Below are 16,360 nucleotides of genomic sequence, written 5' to 3'. Positions count from 1 at the left end.
ATTCAGCAAGAAGATCCCAAGAATGTGCAAGAGGAAGAAGCATAACATGAAGAATCACAAATTCCCAACCTGACTCGCCGAGTCGAGGTTACGGACTTGACGAGTTCCCCAACTGAACAGAAAAACAAGCCTCCTGTTAAACCATATCAGCCACCACTCCCATTTTAGCCCGAGCTAGACAAGAAAAGAATGATGTTGACTACCAGAAGTTTCTGGAACACATAAAGGCTCTTCAAATCAATATGCCATTCATAGAGGCGGTTGCACAAATGCCTAAATATGCCAAATTCCTCAAGGAACTCATAACTAATAGAAGGAAGATGGAAGAGGTGGAGAAAGTGGTCCTAAACAAGAATTGTTCAGCTGCCATGTTGAACAAACTAACCAAGAAAAAGGGTGATCCGGGAAGCTTAACATTGCCTTGTCAATTCCGAAACTTAGCTACCATTTATGCACTAGCTGATTCGGGGGCAAGTGTAAATCTCATGCCATACTCATTCTTCAAGAAACTAGATCTTCCGGAGCCAAGGCCAATTCGAATGGCAATTCACCTAGCAAATAAGACGATTACATTCCCGAGAGGAATATGCGAAGATTTAATGGTGAAGGTCGATAAGTTCATGTTTCCCGCGGACTTCATAGTATTAGATATGGAAGCGGATCCTTAAGTCCCAATCATACTTGGAAGGCCTTTCTTAAACACCGCAAGTGCCATAGTTGACATGCGAGACTCTAAACTTACTCTTCGGGTAGGAGACGAATCTGTTACTTTTGGGGTTGATCAAGCCATGAAGCATCCAAGGAATAGTGATGACACGACATTTTCGGATGATATGTTGGAAGAATTAATAGAGGCATGGAATGAAAATGAGCCAAACAAGTCCACCGTACCTCTTGAAGAAGAGTTTGATGCTGAAAAAGACCTGCTGGAAATAGAAAGACTACTCGAGGAAGCTGAATACAATGATCTTATCAGAAGTGCAGAACACTCGAATCGACTCGTCGAGTAGCCACGACCAACTCGACGAGTCCATTCGAAGAAACTCGATTTGTCACGAATTTTGCCCAAGACTCGACGAGTCCCTTCTCTGGACTCGATGTGTGCAACATTCTGAATGCAAAAATTGAGCTCAAGGCACTACCAGATCACTTGGAGTATGCATTTCTTGAAGATGGGCAACAAAAACCAGTAATTATAGCTGCTGATTTGGCCAAACATGAAAAAGAAAGTCTCGTGGGTGTACTACGAAAAAGGCAAGGAGCTATAGCATGGAAGATAACCGACATCAAGGGAATTAGTCCGGCTTATTGTTCTCACAAGATTAACTTGGAAGATGGAGCTAAACCTGTAGTTCAACGCCAAAGAAGACTTAACCCGAACATGCAGTGGTTGACTTTTCCTTCAATAAGTGAAATGCATCAAGACACTCTTTAAAAAAGTCAAATGGGTCATCCTTCAAAAGAAGTTGAGTCAAGGGCCTTGTGATATTCGAAAAGTCTTTAATAAAACGCCGGTAAAATCCTGCATGACCTAGAAAGCTTCTCACTCCTTTTACATTAGTTGGAGGTGGTAATCTTGCTATAGTGTCAACTTTTTCTCTATCTACCTCAATCCCCATCCCTAAGACCTTGTGTCCCAACACAATTCCTTCCTTTACCATGAAATGATACTTCTCCCAATTAAGAACAAGGTTAGTCTTCTCACATCTTGCTAGCATCAAATCCAAATTATACAAACAATCTTAAAAAGACGACCCGAACACCGAGAAATCATCCATAAAGACCTCCATAAATTTCTCAATAATGTCATGAAAAATGGCCATCATGCACCTTTGGAAAGTAGTCGGGGTATTGCACAACCCAAAAGGCATGCGTCTATATGCGAATGTTCCACTTGGGCATGTAAAAGTGGTCTTCTCTTAGTCTTTTGGGTCGATTGGAATTTGGAAATACCCCGAAAAACCATCAAGAAAGCAATAATAGAGATGACCGGAGAGTCTTTCGAGCATTTGATCGATAAATGATAATGGAAATTGATCCTTGCATGTGGCATCATTTAGTTTTCTGTAGTCAATGCAAATGCGCCACCCGGTTACTGTTGTTGTCGGAATTAACTCATTATTTTCATTGATTACCACCATCATTCCTCCTTTTTTCGGTACCACAACCACCCCCCCACTACCACCCCTCATTACCACCACCACTCGCCACTACCACAAACTACCACCCGCTACCACCGCCTACCCACCACTACTACTAACTACCACCCGCTATCACGACCCCCAACACCATCTACCTATCACCACCACCAATAACTATCATCCGCTTCCACCACCACTCATCATCAGCCACTACCACCACCTACCCACCACCACCTGCCACTACCACCCACCGCCACCATCCACCTATTACCACCACCCGCCTTAACCATCACTCATCACCATTACCCCACTCACCACCCAACATCATCACCACCACCTGCCACCACTATCTCTACCACCAACATCATCCCCACTTACCACATTCACCACCCACCACCTACAACCACCACTACCACAAAACATCACTACACGCCACTACCACCCATCACTAGCACCCGCCATCACCCAACCATCAACACCACCACTACGGACCCACCTACCACCCACCATAACTACCATCCTTACTATTACCGACCACCCTACCTGTCACCCCCACCATCCTTTACCACCATCACCCACCACCTATCACCATCGACAACCACTACCCGCCACCACACATAACCACCACAAAACAACCATCACCCATGACCCTCATCACCTACGACCCACCACCATCACCACCACCACCCATCACCACAAAACCCCCACTTTCACCACCACTCACTACCTACAACCACTAACATTATATGTGATTAAATACATATAATTGAATAAATCATTTATGATTATATGTACTTTTTTGATATATATTTAATCACATAAATCATATATGATTAAATACATATAATCACATGTGATTATATTTATATAATAACATATGATTTATATGAACAATATTTCTTTTTTTCATACAAATCGTATGTAATTAAATACATCTAATCATACGTAATTAATTACACGAGAATAGTTATTGAATCTAGAAAATGAAATGTAATTTTCTCAATATAAATCATATGTTATTAACATATGATTTATTTTAATATTGGACCTCATTTATTTAATCACATGTGATTATACGTATTTAATCACATATGATTAATGTAAAAAATATATGTTTTCGTGTTCCTGATTCAATAGTTGTTCATGTATACATATAATCACATGTGATTAGATACACGAGAACAACTAACAAACCGGAAATGCAAAAATGAATCTTGTCCACATAAATCACATGTGATTATATCTATTTAATCACATATGATTATATGAAAAATATTCATTTTCAGATTTACGATCCAATAGTAGGCATCGTGTATTTAATCACATGTGATTATATTTATTTAATCACATAGGATTTATATGCAAGAGATTCGTTTTCAAGTTCTTGATTCAATAGTTGTTATTGTTGTGTATTTATTCACATGTGATTATATGTATTTTATCATATATGATTGAATACATGAGAACAACTATTGAATCGAAAACAACTATTGAATCAAGGACGTGGAAAAGAATATTGGTCATATAAATCATATGTGATTAGATAAATATAATCACATGTGGTTAGATACACGAGAACAACTATCAAATTGAAAATGAGAAAATGAAATCTAGTCCACATAAATCATATGTGATTAAATACATGTAATCAAATAAATCATATGTGATTAAATAATATATTTAATCACATATGATTTTTATGGACAATATATTTTCACTTTTCCCATTCAATAGCTGTTCCCGTATAATTAATCACTTGTGATTATATGTATCTAATCACAAAAGATTTATATGAACAAGATTTGATTCCATGTCCTCGATTCAATTATTGTTCTTGTGTATTTTATCAAGTGTGATTATATTTATTTAATCACAGACAAAATTTATTTTCATGTTCTTGATTTATAATTATTTTTATGTAATTAATCATATATAATCATATGTATTTAATCATATTAGATTTATATGAACCCGATTCGTTTTCACGTTTTTGATTCAATAGTTGTTTTCATGTATTTAATCACATATGATTAATATGGAAAATATATGTTCTCGTGTTCTTGATTCAATAGTAGTTCTTGTATACATATAATCACATGTGATTAAATACACAAGAACAACTAATGAACCGAAAATACGAAAATGAATATTGTCCACATAAATCATATGTGATTTAATAGACATAATCATATGGGATTATATGGATTTAATCACATAGTTGGTAGTAGTGGCAGTTGGTGGTGGTGTGTAGGTGGTGGTAGTGGCTGATGATGATTGGTGGTGGAGGCGGGTGATGGTGATTGGTGGTGGTGATAAGTGGATGGTGGGGGGGGTGGTAGTGTGGGTGGTGATGACGGGTGGTAAATAGTAGTAGTGATGGGTAGGTGGTGGTAGCGGGTAGTAGTCGGTGGTAGTGGCGAGTAGTGGTGGTGATGAAGGATGGTAGTGGGTTGGTGGTGGTGGCATCGGGTGGTGGTGGTGGTGATGGATGGTGGCGGGTGGTGATGCTGGGTGGGTAGTGATGGGTGGTAGTGTGGGTAGTGGAGGCGGGTGGTGGTGATGAGTGGGTGTGGTTGGTGGTGGTGGCAGGTGGTGGTGGAGGGGGTAGTGGAGGCAGGTGGTGGTGATGGGTGGGTGGTGATTGGTGGTGGTGGTGGCGGGTTGTAGTGTTTGATGGTGGTAGTGGGTGGTGGTAGTGATGGTGAGTGGTGGTGGTGATGGTGATGGGTGGGTGGTGGGGTGGTGGAGGCGGGTAATGGTGGTGGTGACGGGTGATGGAGATGGGTGATAGTGGTGGGCGGTGGTGATGGGTGGGTGGTTGAGGCAGGTGGTGGTGATGGGTGGTGGATGGTGGTGGTGGGGGCAGGTGATGGTGGGGGTGGTGGTTTGTGGTGTTGGCAGGTGACGGTGGTGATATGCGGGTGGTGGTGGTTAGTGGTGGTGGTGGTGATGGTAGGTGGTTCTGGGGGTGGGGGTGGGGGTAGGGGTGGTGGTAGTGGTGTTGGGTGGGTGGTGGGGTGGTGTCACACCCCCAAACCGGAACGGCGGAAACGTTCGGGGTGGGTGACATCATGTACAATATCACAACAATTGTATAGTAGTAATCAAAGCAACAACAACCATTGTATTAATAACATAGTATTTACATTGTGTTCAAAACATTACTTGTTTAACATTAATCATGTCGTTATTTTCTCCTTGTGAGTTCTTATAACCATACCAACCCAGTCGGCCTAATCGCAACGTTTTTCAGGCGTCGGAATGTTAACGACATTTGTCACCCCAGGCCTGTCGGCCTAACTGTAGTTAACAGTCGGGATGTGGGATTGTCAGTCCCAAATAGATCTATTCACAAGTATCTCGCTCTCCCTACAAGAGACTCTGGTTGTAAGTCAAGACTTTTACCAGTACTTAGATAAGTACACGACGACATCTCACAACTTGCTTCAATGTTTTTATGAGTAATAACTGAAAACCCTTTTTGTTTATATGTAAACAAGAACTTTGTAAAATAGATCCTTTGTTCCATAAACTATATACATATTATAGTTTATAAGTTTGTTTCCGTGTTGTAACCTGAACTTTGTAAAATAGTATCCTTGTTGGTGTGAAAACCGTTACGTCTTAACATGTTTTGTAAATCATTTGTAAATTCAATAGTAACGATATTTTGCGTATTTAGTAAATTTCTCGTTTAATTTCTTACTAACGGTACGAAAACATAATAAGAAATTTATATTTTTAAGCACAAGATTTCTTGTGTTTTACTTGTATCCCCCCCCCCCCCCAAACAATTTAAAAATCAAGAAAACTTAGGGGGTATGAACTCATCTCGAATGTGATAACGGTTTTGATAACATAATAGAATCGGTGACTTCGTTTTAAAGTACATAACGATAGTCGTATCCTAATAGTTTATACACATATTAACGGGTATAAAATAGATAATCTAATAGTTTAAAGTGTTAAATAACACTAGTTATATAATTTAAAACTTACCAAAACTTGTAAGAACAATGGAAGCAAAATGCCTCTTGAACTTGTTTTTGTTCTTGGAAATGAAAGGAAATGGACTAATATTTGACAGAGAAGTGAAGGAAACTCGTTTACTTGGATGTAAAAGTGAAACTGATTTCTTAAGTATGAAGTAAAATAAATGAGGCGGTCATACTTGGGAAAGTGTGTCAAATGGATGAATGATGGGGTCTTCGGCCGAGAAATCCACTCGAGAAGAGGGATTTCGGTGTAGACCGAAATCTGATTTCGGTCCGAAGCAAGGATACCTGCGAGGGTTTCCAGTGAAGCATGATTTCAGTGGGAAGGGTTTGCAGTCAGAAGCGAAACATGGTTCTCAGTCCGAGGAGGTCAGATCATGCGAGATTTCGGTGGAGTAGTTCTCGGTCCTCGCATGAAATCACTATGTGGTAATTTCGGTCCATCCATTTTGAGAATAAATTATGTATATCAAATATATAAAATGTTTAAATAAATAATAATATTATTTGACATAATACTTGACGTGTTTGATCTTTTTTTAACAAGTTTGACTTTTGTTGACCTTAACAAACTTAAAAATAATGGGTTGTTACATTATCCCCCCGCTAGAGGGAATTTCGTCCCAAAATTCGTATTCTGAGTGGTTATCTTTGAACTAGGGAGAAAGGTGGGTACTTCTGTTCCTATTGATTTTCTCGTCTCTAAATAAATTCAGGTCTTCGCTTAGCGTTCCGATGGAACATTATTATTAGTATGCGACCTTGTTTTGTTTAGTCTGGCTGTCGGTGTTGGGATGGTAAGTTATACTTAAGATGTGAGAAAGTGTGGGTTTAGTTTACTTTTTTATGTTCACTCGAATGGTAGCATATCCACTCGTAGTCTTAAGCAGCTTTGTCCTGAAGTTCATGGTAGGACTCATACTTGGATCAACTATCATCACCTCGTGTATACAAGTCGTATATAATTAAGATTGAAAAGACGTTTGGATGGGTGGCTCTGCCCCAAGTCCACAACCATAAAAGTAACAGGAAGTAGGTCGGAATCACACATCCTAAGTTTGTAGAATCTTAATTATATACCACCCTCGCGTATACACTTAGCAGTGATAGATTAATCGCATGGGTCCTTAGTCTCTACTTTTAAACTTGATTTGTTGTACGAGTGGTATTCCTACGAGATTTGTTGGGGATATTTTGGGAAAGTTACGGGCTTCCGGAACATCCTCGGTGTTGTTCGCTTCAAGTTTCTTGTCTATGGAGTGAGTTAGGAAGACATGGTACCCCTCACATGAATACTTCTGAGTTTTAAAGAGAGATACGATACGACGGTTTGTGTCGGGTTTATTGTTATAGGTTGAAAAGATGTCATTAGACAGTCGGTTAAGGCGAAGGATCTTTTCGTAGCACATGGAGTTGGTACGGTGAGGACCAAGCCAATCCATTTCTAAGGACAACATCAGAACTTCTTATCGTAATGGATGTTAAGTCGATTAGGAAAAAGTGTTAGTTTAGAGCGATAACGTATTCTATGTATATGTCTTTAGTGCCTTCTGTTTTATTCTTGTTATTACTGTTGCGGATATTTGCACCACATTTAGCTTGTATAGGTAGTAAGATTACTTTGATAGTTACTGGTGAAATCTCATAATTTGATCCCTACAAAGTCCCTCTATAATCGCTTAGTGTATACAAGTCGTATATAGTTAAGATTGAGAAGACATTCGACTGAGTAACTCTACCCTAAATCCACAATCAAACAAGAAACAGGAAATGAGACGGAATCACTCACTCTAAGCCTGCAAAACCTTAACTATACATGACTCTAATGTTACACTAAGCCATCATACCTCACCTGTAAGGATCCTTATTTTTTATATGAATGGTGTGTTTTATTTGAATGAGAATGCAATTTATGATTTTGAATTTTTAATTGTCAAAAACTTTTGTGAAAATTAAGTACTTAATTACTGTTGTTTAGAAAACGTACCAAAAATCCGAATAGGTTCCTCGTTGCTCTTTTGTGTCATGTCGTTAAACTCCTCCATCTCTTCCGTCATTCCTCTCTGTTGGACAATCTCTCTTGAAATGTCTTATAATGCATGGCATACTTGACTTGTACTAGCATCAGTAGTTGAGGTGATGTGTTGGGCCGGAGTCCTACACAAATGAGTAGAGTGCCCATTCTTATTGCAGTTCTTGCAATGTAACTCCCGACAGACTCCATTGTGATGGAAGTCACACTTGTTACACTTCGGTAGTGTTCTAGCATATCAACTGGCGGGTATTGGAGCGCCAGATGTTGTGGCTGCAAGGGATGCTACAGGTTGCTGTCTCTTGGCAAGTCTTTGAGATAATTTGCGCTCCTTTTTGTTCCAGAACTATCGTTTCTTGCTCTTAGGTTTGTGGTCTAGGGTACTCTTGATGACCGACACTCCTTGGTTTCCTTGGTTGTTACTACGGTTTGAATTATGGAAATGCTTTCCATTTTTGTTTGTGTTGTTAGCGTTGAATTACGCCATCATAGTTGTCACGGAAACTGTTACGGCGGCTTGGAATGTAGCGGAGTTTATATGTAGAATCGGGGTTTCGTCTGTTGACCGGTTATTTCCATGTGAAGACATGAAGCGAGTTCGTAAGTAATTATGGTCGTTACTAGTTATATTTTACCTATTTATATATACATATAAATTATTCTCGTTTTGTTGTGCGATTCTCAATGTTTCGACCTACATTCCTATGATGTATTCATGGTAGTGAGTAGAAATAGATATTGTACAATGGTTAAGTTCACTCATCCTAGTACTACTCTCGTCCAAGCATGCTTAATTGTGGAGTTCTGAGGTGATCTGGTACATTGGTGGTGGTAAGATCACACCCTATAAGTCTACGGGAAGCAATCTTTCTACCATAAGGTTTAAAAGAATGAAACGGTAGTAAGTCTTTAGTAGTGGCTATAACTCGTGTATCACTTGAACTATGTTATCTTGGTTCTGTGCGTATCATGTTCTGACTTTTATAGAGTTTTGTAAACAATTCATAACAGAGGTCTATATAGAACAAACTTATAAATATTTATTAGTTATTTCCCTTAAACGAAATTCTATGACTTGTTGTACTAGTATTTGTTGTTACGAAAGAAGTGATAAACCTAACACATAGTGTGAGTAGTGTAATCACTAACTCACTAAGTTATATCATTTTATAAATTACTAGGTGTAATACCCATGTGTTACATGGGTTCATTTTAATGAAAAAAAAATATTAAATTCTAAACATTTGAGAAGTTTGAATTTATAAGAAAAAATAGAAAAATATTGAATTATTAAAATTAAATTGTTTGTTTTTCTTTTAAATTAAACAAATAATTTAGATAAATAAACAAAGGAAACTAATGAAACTTTAATTTATAAAATTTGAATTAGAATGAAGTCAATTAAGGAAATTGATATGCATTTATTATTATATTTATTGCAATTATTACATTTAAATATTATGTGGAAATTAATAAAATGAAAAAAAACTACAAAATGTCATGTGGAAAAAAATTAATTGAAAATAACCACAAAATGACATGTTTCCAGATCAATGATAGTGTGACATGTGGTAAAAAGTTCTTTATTTATTAGGGAGGACTAGTGTGATGTATAGAGTGCTTTATGGTTTTCTACTGATAGGGTAAGGTTCGTTAACGATCTCTCTAGTGCCTTTCTCTTCGTTCGGTCCTTTCTCAGAATCCTCCTCATGAAACCTCTTTTGGTTCTTCCTCAACTCCTCTGTTGGCTATTGTAGTGGAGTGGTTACATCTACCTATGTTGTTCGTGCGAGAATGGGAGTGTCAAAAGAATCTATGAGATAAATAAACATTTTTATTTTTATGGGGTGATCCTTATCGGGTCCTCCTATAATCACGTAATGTATACAGATTATATATAACCAAGATCAAATAGACCTTCGAATAAGTGATCCTACTTTAAAACCACAACCAAACAAGGAATAGGAAGTAGAGCAAAAATCACAAATTCTAAGTCAATAAAATCTCAATTATATATAACCCTAACGTATACACTCAGTAATTATAGAGCTACCAGTAAGGTTCCTTTAGTTTTCACATAAGTTAGTTATAGTGTCTAAAATATTCCTATAGTATTGTAATTATATGTTTGATTCTAGAGCTTCTTGGTATACGAAGTTGATAAGTTTTTAGACTTATTGTTATTGTATAGTATCATAAAATACTCTTAAAGCATTTTAAACTTTATGTTTGGTTCTAGTATTCCTTTGTATATAGAGTTGGTAAGTTTTAGACTTGTTGCAACACCACTATCGCTCCCAAACACATGTTGGTCGTATCTCAAATAAATATAGTTGATTAGGCTATATTTATCCCAAATATGATTACATAACTATCTAGGTTTGACTATAGTGTCCAACATCTAAATACTTTTGTTTTGTTCTTCTTGTGATACTTGTTCTAGTATGTATATATGCATGTATGTATACTTCCATGAAAATATTAATATATTTTATAATTATAATTCTTAGTCAGAGTGTTTTTATCCCATTGTATTTATAATTGTATATCTTTTATAGGTTGATAAAATTAGTTCACTATAAACAATGCTCTGATACCAATTTGTCACACCCTCAAACCGGAATGGCGGAAACGTTCGGGGGTGGGTGACGTCATGTACAATATCACAACAATTGTATAATAGTAATCAAAACAACAACCATTGGATTAATAACATAGTATTTACATTGTGTTCAAAACATTACTTGTTTAACATTAAAACTACAGAAAAAGATAAGACGAGATGCTACTATGCTCTGTCTTCGAAACGCCTGAGAGGGTACCTGTCTATTAACTTTCTTGAAAATACAAGTGGTTTGAAAAAGTGTCAACATTTAAGTTGGTGAGTTCACAAGTATTTTATTAGAAAAGATGTGTTATTTGTTATTGAAAACGTTAATGTGTTTTTTCCAGAAAATCCAATATTTTCTTAATAAATAAATCGTAATCTTAGTACTTTAAGACTAAAAAGTATAAGTTTCTTATGTTTATAACCTGTGATTTGAGATTATGAATCATGTAATTGGTATGACCCGTACCGTTACCTCCTATGATTACTTAGTGTATACAAACTATATATAATCAAAATCGAATGGACATTCGATTGTGTGATTCTGCCCTAAGTCCACAACCAAACAAGGAACAGGAAGAAAGGAGAAAATTACACATTCCACTGCCTATCTAATTTTTGTTATATATAATCTCAACGTATATAATAAGTAATCATAGACTTAAGTAAAAAGAATACTCGATATATGTTTTCTGAACTTCTGTTCGTATCATATTAGTAAATAATATATTGTTTTTCCTTTCGTAAAACTGTGAGTAAATTTAGAAATTATGTACTGGCAAATAATGTAATATTGTTTTATTATTTAAGTAAAACCCTTGAAAGTATATTTGCTATGAAATCCGAATGTAAACTTAATAATCAAATAAAATTATTTGATAATATATTATTCGTAAATATGTTTTTTTTTCTCCTTGTGAGTTCTTACAACCATACTAACCCAGTCGGCCTGATCGCGACGTTTTTCAGGCGTCGGAATGTTAATGACATTTGTCACCCTAGGCCTGCCGGCCTGACTGTTGCTAACAGTCGGGAGGTGGGATTGTCAGTCCCAAGTAGGTCTATACACAAATATCTCGTTCTCTATACAAGAGACTCTGGTTATAACATATAAGTAAGGACTTTTACCACTACTTAGATAAGTACACGAAGACATCTCAGAACTTGCTTCAACATTTTTACGAGTAATAACTAAAAATCCTTTTTGTTTATGTGTTATCTGGAAAATCCTTTTTGTTTATATGTTAACATGTACTTTGTAAAATAGATCATTTGTTCAATAAACTATACCTATTATAGTTTATAAGTTTTTTTTCCGTGTTGTAACCTGAACTTTGTAAAATAGTATGCATGTTCCATAAACCACACCTATTATAGTTTATATGTTTGTTTTCGTGTTACTGCGAAAACCGTTACGTCTTAACATGTTTTGTAAATCATTTGTAAATTCAATAGTAACGATATTTTGCGTATTTAGTAAATTTCACGTTTAGTTTCTTACTAACGGTACGAAAACATAATAAGAAATTTATATTTTTAAACACATGATTTCTTGTGTTTTACTTGTATTCCCCCTAAAACAATTTAAAAATCGTGAAAACGTAGGGGTTTGAACTCACCTCGAATGTGATAACGGTTTTCATAACATAATAGAATCGGGGACTTCGGTTTAAACTACGTAACGATAGTCGTATCCTAATAGTTTATACACATATTAATGGATATAAATTAGATAATCTAATAATTTAAAGTGTTAAATAACACTAGTTATATAATTTAAAACTTACGAAAACTTGTAAAAACAATGGAAGCAAAATGCCTCTTGAACTTGTTTTTGTTCTTGGAAATGCAAGGAAATAGACTAATATTTGAGAGAGAAGTGAAGGAAACTTGTTTACTTGGATGTAAAAATGAAAGTGATTTCTTAAGTATGAAGTAAAATAAATGAGGCGGTCATACTTAGAAAAGTGTGTTAAATGGATGAATGATGGGGTCTTCGGCCGAGAACTCCACCCGAGAAGAGGGATTTCGATGTAGACCGAAATCTGATTTTGGTCCGAAGTAAGGATACATGTGAGGGTTTTTGGTGAAGCATGATTTCGGTGGGAAGGGTTTGCAGTCAGAAGTTAAAAATGGTTCTCGGTCCGAGGAGGTCAGATCATGCGAGATTCGGTGGAGTAGTTCTCGGTCCTCGCATGAAATCACTATGTGGTGATTTCGGTCAATCTATTGTGAGAATAAATTCTAAATATCGAATATATACAATTTGTAAATAAATAATAATATTATTTGACATAATACTTGATGTGTTTGACTTTTATTTAACAAGTTTGATGGGTGGTGGCGTGGTTGGTGGTGTTGGTTAATGAGTTTTTTTTTATTATTTTTAACTATTTTTTGATTTATATGTATATTATTTTATAATTTTAATTAAAAAAGACTGTGTGGTCCAAATTTGTTCTCAAATGTTCTCGCAATAAGAAATGTTTTCGATTAAACGCTCCCGTATATATATATATATATATATATATATATATATATATATATATATATATATATATATATATAGGTTTAGGTTATTATATTCAAAGTAATTATTGTGTTATTATATGCATAAATATGGGCCAATCATTTTACTTATTTTAAGAAAATGATTAATACATATTATTGAATTAAATATAATTGAAAAATACCATCTAATTTAACTAGAAGGGTATTTTAGTCAATTAATATATATTTAATAAATGAAATTTGCATATTTTAAGGGATTAGAAATTCTATTAATTTTAAAAATCCGATTTTACGAATTATAAGGTTTTTAATTCGGACATTCTGACTGAATATGTTTGAGTATGTTCAAAAATAAAAATATTCTAGAACCAAAAAATAATAAAAATATTCTTGAACATATTTCTTGATCAAGACTTTAAAATTTTCTTGTAGAATAACAAATTCTCGAACCAACAATTGAAGAATTAAAACAAAAATTACATTAATTCTTATAGAATACACGTAACAATTGCTAAGAATTACATTTATTGTTAAAGAATAAAACTAAAAACTTTCAAATCGAGAAAAAAACATCAAAATCTAACAAAGACACTAATACATTCTAAAAGAATAATGTTGTTAAGAGGCGTCGTTCAAATTTCGTGGTCCGTTCTTCAAGCATCAGTTTCTGTGGAAACAAATCCAATGAATAAATTAGTGAGAAAATATTCATATTCCATTCCAACATAAATGAAATTCGTGATTCCATTCTGATAGAATTGGAATTTATTTACCAATAATTATATTAATTCGGCGTATTCTAACAGAATATGTTTATGATTATTATAAAAAACATTTTTTTTCTGATAGAATACTATACACGAAGAAATACCATTCAGTTGAAGCATTTTAGCGAGCGCTTGGTGTGCATCAAACCGACTTTTAATTTCCTGTAAAAATTAGACAATCAGAACAAATTCCCAATTCACCAAAAATATTACACCTTGAAAGATTAGACAATAAACCTAAACACATCCAAAGTTTCTTTGATTTCTGTCAAACAATTATATATAAAAGAAATTTGTGAGGTTTTGTTAATGGATTATATAGAAATTCTTGAGATCGACTAGAAACTAACATTGCCCGTCATATCCAAAAATATTAGTGGAACTAGGTGTGCAATATTCTCTTTGACAGTTTCTTGTAACTAAATTCGAGATCAAATGTATAAAGTTGCTATGTGTTTTATGTTTTATCATTATGACAAGATTTTGATGTATGAAAAAATAACTTTAGTTCTTATTTGTTCTATAGATATAGTAAGAAAATTACGAATTATTCAAATTGAAAATGGATGTGCAACCTGAATCCATATTTCAAATGAGTGGAGATTTATCCCAATTTTGAAATCGGAAGTAGAGATTTGACAGAAAAAGTCAATTGAATCCACTAATTAAACAGGGATTTATATCATGAATCCGTTGAGAATCGACATATCAATCATCAATTTCAACGGAAATTAAATCAGTAAACTGAAAGAAAAGGGAAAAGTCGAGATGAAAATTAACTTTTGGATTTAATAACAAATTATACGCCTACGTATATTTATTTGTCGTACTTCTTGATGATCTTTGATGTGTTGATCCGTATTTGATCAAGAATAGAAGTTAGAACTGAGATCAATTTGAACTTGGATATTAGCCCCAAAATTCGATTGCTACTGTTACCTACACGGCTTCTAAATAACATCATCATCATCTTCTAGGTTTAAATTAACAACAAACGAACAATACAATTAGATGAGGAAGGTAACTGCAACTGAAAATTAGAAGTGGCTCACCTTCGACTTTCATAGCCATCTCCGTGAATTTTTCAGGGAGCGATGAATGAGAACGACAATCCTACGTTGTTGTGTGGCTGTGGGCGTCTATGTGATTTAATTGATATCTCTGGCGGTAAACAACGGCGATGAAGTAGAAGGAAATGGACTACGGAATCAAGATTAAGTCGAGAAGAAGAGAGAAAAAGGCTTTGGCTTGCCAACGAGGACGGGAGAATGAGGACCCACCTCTCTTCCCTTCACACACTATGCCGAAACCGGGAGAGAAATAGCCAAGAGCTGCTTGATTGTAAAAGGTCGATGTTTTCTGTTTAGGGTTTTAAAGTGGTAAATGTAAACGATTTTGCCTAAATTAAAGGGTTTATGATTTGAATAATTAATTACCAAAATTAGTTAAAAGCTAAGATTACAATTTTACCCATATCTAGGTTTTTAAAATGATTGGTCCACATTTATGCATACAATAACACAATAATTACTATATATATATATATATATATATATATATACCTTAATAAGCATTTAGCCTTAAATGCTGAGTTTTAAGAGATACAAGTCTTTACTTCACTTTGTACAATCAATTTATGCATTGAACTTTTAATTAGTCAACAAAAATCAGACAGTAAAGGCTAAGACGGGTGTGTGAACCGGTATTCCTTTCTCTCAGCCCTTTGAATCGGTAAAACACGCCTATTTGATCACATCTTCGCTTTTTTACTTATCGTTTGACTAAGCCTCGCATGTATTTGACCAAGCCCCGCCTATCTGTTTCCTTTCTGTCCTTATCTTGACATGTTCTTTCTCTTTCATCCGCCCAACATGTAGCTTAAAACACCGAACATTGGAGAATCTCTATTTGAAACACCACCATCGCACCACTCACGACTACTGATCCATTCGTCGCACTTATGAAAACCTAGAACCAACAACGCTTAATGCCACCATCACCAACTAACCATCATATTGGAACCCACATTTCCTTTAACCACCATCGTAGAAAAACCCCACCACTGTCGTTGCTCTCTGTCTGTGCACACTCCACCAAACAATTGATGATGTCACCACCACCATAAAACCACACCAATGTTGACGATGAATCTTATAACCAGGCACTAATCCCTCTTTCTTTGTCTCTGTCGTGATCTTCATTTTTGTAGTAATGAAAATAAGATTGATATGCAAGTGACAATGGAAGGAGATGTGTTTACGTTGGTTTTGTAATTTTTAATTTTTATTTTTGGTTCTGACCCTAAT

At 35.4% G+C, this 16,360-nt stretch overlaps 2 protein-coding genes across 2 annotated transcripts; one reads left to right on the top strand and one right to left on the bottom strand.

Moving 5' to 3' along the window:
- The first annotated feature begins 242 nt into the window (after positions 1-242).
- On the top strand, positions 243-668 carry LOC145095082 (uncharacterized). The gene has a single exon (XM_079033023.1). It carries the CDS (start codon positions 243-245, stop codon positions 666-668), a length of 426 nt encoding a protein of 141 aa, XP_078889149.1.
- A 702-nt stretch (positions 669-1,370) lies between these two features.
- On the bottom strand, positions 1,371-2,192 carry LOC145095081 (putative mitochondrial protein AtMg00860). The gene is made up of 2 exons (XM_079033022.1): positions 1,964-2,192; positions 1,371-1,711 (listed from the first exon to the last, which is right to left on the bottom strand). The coding sequence occupies exons 1-2, from the start codon at positions 2,190-2,192 to the stop codon at positions 1,371-1,373; spliced, it is 570 nt and encodes a 189-aa protein (XP_078889148.1).
- Between the last annotated feature and the right edge of the window lie 14,168 nt (positions 2,193-16,360).

Source organism: Lactuca serriola, chromosome 3 (genome assembly GCF_051521515.1).
Source record: "Lactuca serriola cultivar US96UC23 chromosome 3, Lser_US96UC23_V15, whole genome shotgun sequence".
NCBI lineage: Eukaryota > Viridiplantae > Streptophyta > Magnoliopsida > Asterales > Asteraceae > Lactuca > Lactuca serriola.
The sequence above is the reverse complement of the archived record's forward strand: the minus strand, read 5'-3'. Positions and strand labels throughout refer to the sequence as shown.

Excerpts from the sequence above, each read along its gene's own strand:
- LOC145095082 (XM_079033023.1), top strand. The coding sequence starts at position 243 with ATGCCATTCATAGAGGCGGTTGCACAAATGCCTAAATATGCCAAATTC.
- LOC145095081 (XM_079033022.1), bottom strand. The coding sequence starts at position 2,192 with ATGAGGGGTGGTAGTGGGGGGGTGGTTGTGGTACCGAAAAAAGGAGGA. Across the intron at positions 1,712-1,963 it reads CTATTATTGCTTTCTTGATG|CAAGATGTGAGAAGACTAAC; the intron begins GTTTTTCGGGGT and ends ATTTGATGCTAG.